General features: G+C 32.7%; 1 protein-coding gene across 1 annotated transcript; it reads right to left on the bottom strand.

The window, feature by feature from the left end:
• Positions 1–512: 512 nt before the first annotated feature.
• LOC145575755 (uncharacterized) lies at positions 513–1,250 on the bottom strand. Its single transcript, XM_081633564.1, has one exon. The coding sequence runs from the start codon at positions 1,248–1,250 to the stop codon at positions 513–515; it is 738 nt and encodes a 245-aa protein (XP_081489690.1).
• Positions 1,251–6,000: the final 4,750 nt, after the last annotated feature.

The following is a 6,000-nucleotide window of genomic DNA, read 5'->3' as shown; positions in this document are numbered from 1 at the left end:
GAGAGTGCTTGACTGCAGGAGACCATGCTAATTGCTATATTATGCATATATGGAAACCCTTGCTATAATATATTATTCTTAATTAGCTCCAGCAGACACATCGAATATTAACAGCTAATTAGCTATTAATTCAGAAGTCAGTTCAAAGCGTATGTACACATGGAGTCATTCTGGTAATCAACCATTGTTCAATCATAATCTCTTTATTTTAGTGAAAAAAAAAATATTTATTTATATTTCTTCAAAGATACTTTTTGTAAACCCTACAATTTTGTATTAGAATTAACCATACAGTAATTAGTAATTAACTTCAGTAAATGATGTATCTCATCATTAAACTGTCAAATATTGTTGTTACCCTCCATTTTGTAAGGTTTCAAGAGTCTTTTTAAATGATTGAAAGCATAAATTTGAAGAAGACAAATATAATTAGAGAAAATTGTATGTATAGTGTATTCATTTGTATGTATATTCACAGTATCAAAATTTTTTGTACAGGGACTATTTCTATTCTAGTTGCTAAGGACATTGAGAAGAGTTGATCTGGTCTTCACCAAATGCCTAAACAATGATTCTAAAACTTCATCGATTTCTTGAATTTCTGACTCTAAATTTACTAGTTGTGACATATCAACATTCACTTTCTTCACAAGAATAGCATCAACAGCATCAAAGGATGTTGCTGCTTTCTTCTCAGATCTTTGGCTAAAGAAAGACCAGCTACTCTTCTGTGATCCACCGATGTAAGACAACAAGGAGTTCAAGACTTCAGCAGTCAACGCTTGCACATCCTTGAGCATGCTCTCAATGGCAACCGGCTCAACTGCATTCATATCTTTCAAGCACTTCTTGATTGTCTTCTTGGATGCTCTTCTTGTTTTTAGGTATTCAGCGACTTCATTGGTAATGTCAAGTTCACCGCTGCACCTTCTTCGAAGAACTGATTGAATGTTTTGGATCTGTTCCTTTGACACTGCCAAGACATCCTGAGATGTTGAGCAAATGTCAATGAGTCTAAGAGATCCATCCAACAATTGTTGAGATTGAGATACGGTTTTCTGATTTTGGGGCAGTTGAAGAAACTCTTCAAGACACTTGTATAAATCATTAAGGCCGCTAAGTTTGCTTGAAAGGGGTGAAGTAGAAGCAGCTTGAGAAGATCTCAACCTGTTCAATTGTTGATCCAACTGCTCAGAAACAGGGTGAGAGTTTGAGGGGAAACTGAAAGATCGAGTATGGATGGAAGCCATTTTAAATATCTTTTTTTAGCTTTGTTAAGGGGCTTAAGAGTTGAAAGATGGAAGTTTTGAGTTGTTGAATATCTCATTCTCGAGCCTCTATTTATACCAGAGTAAGAGAAGACAAAAAGAATCAAAATATTAAATGGGACTCAGAGAGAACATGATGTTACTTGGGGTTGTTTCACATTGTCTCTTCACAACAAACTAGCCAACTCACAAATCGATCGATGATGATATATTGTGTTAATATTATATACAACTTGATATCAATTAAAGAAATGAATTGCAGGATATTATGTTATACAACAACCAGTACAACACTACAAGATGTGGTGTTATTTTAATCAAGCTCCTTAGAGTTGTTCCCTTTATGTCTTTAAACTCCCAGCCAATGTGTTTTCTGCATCACCAAGTTTCAGAGTAAATTAAGTATTGATCAACAATAAAATTTTCGCGACAAAATGTAGTATCATGATCCTATAAATGCGCTGAACACGAGTGGGAATTGAACGACGAGTACTTATCTGTCCTTCGCTACAATAAAAACTCGATAACCCATTCGTGGTCCTCGCTCAGTTGCTGCAATGAAAACTTCATCATCCGTCCGTGTTCATTCTTCGCTCAATCGCAGCAATATAATGAAAACTTAATAATTCTCTCTTCAAAGCCCCCATTCGAGAGGCAGAAACAGCTCTAGGATTTTTCATTAGGAATCATCCCATTACATTGCCCCAAAAATCGAAGCATTTCAAGAAGCAATATTTCAGTTAGGCATTTCATCGAACACCTTGTAGACTTTCCAAAACTCGGCGATGGAACAACAAATATATGGTATGATCCTCAACCTTGGCCAACTAATGTATCAAAAGCGCCCACACATATGAAAGTCGATATTTTGCGAGTCTCAGAATTGAAGATGGAGAAGAAATGGATAAAAGCGAGTTGATTGAAAAGTTAGGGTTTTGAGATAGATTCAAATGATGGCATTGAATTCATATATTGGGGTTTTGGTTGATGAATTTGAACTGTTGAACTGAGCCTACAAGTCGAACAATTGGTGCAGGCTACCCAATATAATGCTTGGATTTGGGGATAATTTTATAGGAGAGTAATGAGACCCAAAAAAAACATACTCATTCTCATAAGTTGAAGATTAGCCTAAATCTTACGACTTGTCAAGACATCATTATAAAGTGACATAGGGTAGGCTGAGTATATTTTGTTAGTAGAGTTTGAAGAAATCTTAACAATATTTGTAGCAAAAAATATTTTAACAATAAACTATTCCATCCTTTACGAATGGCTCGCCATTAATTTTTCCAATTCCAACATGATAGTGACAAATCATCTCTTTTGAAATTGCTACCCACCTATTGTAGGTGGGTGTTCATTAATTGTTACATATCTATAAATAAAGTTGTAAATTACTAAGAATAATAACGATATGGGACATCAAATACAATATCGTTAAGTTACTCTCGTTATTTTTTTGTATCTAAATATTACCTCCGTTTCATATTATTCGAAATGATTAGACATTTTTTCTTTCTACTTTATGTCAAATCGTTGCAAATAATATGAAACGGAGGTAGTATAAAAATTACTTCTAAATGTTTAGAAACAACGATTCAATCTCATCTTCCTTCAATTTGTTTCGCTGGTAGGTATTAATACTTGTTTGTAGTTGGGAGGATTTAGTATGGCCTCAACCTATACATAGCCCAAAAATCAATCTAATCATCATGTCTACCTTCAACCGCCATTTACCACTACCAAAATCAGCTCTTGTTTGTAATCACTCAACCACTAGCCAACAATAACAAGAAGTTGCTAATCCATTCAATTTTATCACTACAAGATACAATCTCAAAGAAGGCGATTTGAATCACCTCTTACATATAAATGTCGCCTATTAAATTAGGAATCTCCCTCTTCAGGTCGTTGTTTTAACACCGAAGGTAAATTAAGATGCTTTCTCCCTCTGTTAAAATTTTACGCATTCACCCACACCTTAAATAGTTATACTCCCTTCGTGTTTTAATAAGTATTGCACTTTGACTTTTTTCACTATTCACATAATGGTTTTGACTTGATTAATTTACCAATATATTAAAAACAAATGTTATTGTATAATATATTGTTAGATTCATTATAATGTATACTTTCATATTATAAAATTTCCTATGATTTTACTAACATATAATTGGATAAATTAATGGTCCAAATAGTGTCTCGACATACGTGTTTGGTCAAACTGTAACACTTATTAAAACACGAGTAACACATTTCTTCAAAAAAAAATAAAATTATAACGCAGAAAATTCATCCCATTGTTTAAGAAATTAAGATTCATTTTGTTGATATTACGGAGTAGTGAATAATTCTTCCACCAAATGTCCATAACTACATACTCAGATAAAGTAAAATTAAAAATTGAATTTTAATTACTCAATAATAGTTAATATGATTTCATAAACTACATAGTAGCTAGGTCAATTAGTTCAAATTAGTATTAGTATTAGTTTTAAATATATTAATCATATGATCAAAATTATAGTGTGTTGTCTCAATGAATACTACAAGAAGGGGGGGTTGAATTGTTGTATGACAGACTTGTCAAACTTTTTGCGGAAATAAAACTAAGTTAGCTAAAGGAATTAAAAGTGCAAGAGAGATTTTTACGTGGAAAACTCCTTGGCCCTAATCAAGGAGAAAAACCACGACCATTTGGGATTTTAGGAAAAGAATCTTTACTAGAATAAGGAAAATGATCCTATTACAAACTAAAGACTCTAACTTTGAGTTCTTCAACGAACCCAAAGCCCCGAGGAACAAGTGACTTAACTTGTTACTCTTCTCTTTCTCTTTCTCTCTTCTCACTTCTCTTTATCTTTCTCGCTTCTCTTTCTTACTTCTCTTTCTCTTCTCTTTCTCACAAATAGAAGTTCACTCAAACTTCCCAATTCTCCAATACAAGAGTTCACTCAAACCCTTATAAATTCCACAATACAAGAGTTCACTCAAACCCTTGAACATTTCTCAAATACATATGAAAGATAGATGTACGAAACTAATATGTTAGACACTTTGAGACATGTAAGGAACTTGGAACCTAAAGGAACTGACTCACCAACATGGAAGACATAATATATTTCTTATGAATAACTATTCCACTTAAGTGAGACACTATATGGAATGATTCTCTAAAGTCAGACAATTTGAAAATAATTAAAACGTTCTATTTATAGAAGATTTAGAAAACCCACTAACTGCCCATGTTCCTTATGATCAGGAGTGGTCCGAATCTTTAGGCCCACGAATAGAAAACTAATCCTGATAATAAGAAACAATAATGGGTCAATTAGTTGCTCCACGACTTGCTCAATAACCTCCTTTTTCTTAGAAAAGCAATCATCACGTTTTACAAATTCCAGCCACAAGTTCCTTGGCGACCAAGTCCTTGTGCTAAAAGATAGGAGTTTAAAACATACTTCTTTAAGAAGATAAGTTAAAATAACTAACTCGTTCATTAATTTAACTTCACATATAGACCAGATTCATTTTGTTCCTTAACAAACAAAATCTCAACTAAATTTCTACTTTTAAGGTAACCACTTTGAAATCTTTTTCCCACGATTTTGACTACAATAAAACAAGATTTTATTTTTAAAACTTTGTTTTATAAAATAAAATCATTTTAGAAATTAGTTTATGAGAAAAGATAGGAGTTTAAAACATAATTCTTTAAGAAGATAAGTTAAAATAACTAACTCGATCATTAATTTAACTTCACATATAGACCAGATTCATTTTGTTCCTTAACAAACAAAATCTCAACTAAACTCCTTCTTTTAAGGTAACCATTTTGAAAATCTTTTTCCCACGATTTTGACTACAATAAAACAAGATTTTATTTTTAAAACTTTGTTTTATAAAATAAAATCATTTTAGAAATTAGTTTATGAGAAAACTAAATCCCTAGAAACTAGGAAAATAAGTTATCTTTTGACTAAAAGAAAATCAGATTTTATTTTAAAAACTTATCTTTTATAAAATAAAATCTATTAAGAAATATTAATACCAAGTCAAAACTAACTTCCTATAAAGTAGGCAAACATAGTGCAATGACTATTTAATGTGAAAAACTGACTTCTAGTACTGTGCAAATTCGTGTTCCTTCTATAAACGAAATCTAAACTGACTAGTAAGGAACTTACTGGTCATCAACACTAAGTTCCTTACCGACTGAAGTTCCAATGTAGTTCCTTAGGCTTGTTCCAGACAATTTCTCTTGTCCAACATACTTACATGATTCCTAGAAAAATATACTGCTATTTTTTTGTCTTCATGTTTCTCTAATGAAACTTCTACTCTGATGCTTCTGTTTATGTTAAGGAACTTCTTTTCTCTGATGAAACTTCTACTCCGAAGCTTCTACTCCCGTGAAGGAACTTCTCTTTTCTTGTTCCCCCTCAGGAACTGTTGCTCATTCCTTGCAAAGAACACCTTCTCATTCTTCTTAGGAACTGCATGTAAAGTCTAACAATATGTTTGTACGTTTTAGACTTCTTCTCTTTGTGTTCCCCTAAAGAACTCAAGCACGATCCATACATTGTATGTAGGGAACCATCTTCAATGATGACCTAACCTGTATTCAATCATCTTCATGCTTCATGACTTGTTCATGTACACCTCAATACACATATTAGTTAGATAATCATCATTTGTTCACAATCATCAAAACCTTACAACATAGTGC

The sequence above is a fragment of the Chenopodium album genome, chromosome 13 (assembly GCF_948465745.1).
Source record: "Chenopodium album chromosome 13, dcCheAlbu1.1, whole genome shotgun sequence".
NCBI lineage: Eukaryota > Viridiplantae > Streptophyta > Magnoliopsida > Caryophyllales > Amaranthaceae > Chenopodium > Chenopodium album.
This window is presented reverse-complemented; position numbering and strand designations above follow the sequence as displayed.

Coding starts and splice junctions, on each gene's coding strand:
- LOC145575755 (XM_081633564.1), bottom strand. CDS start 1,250: ATGGCTTCCATCCATACTCGATCTTTCAGTTTCCCCTCAAACTCTCAC.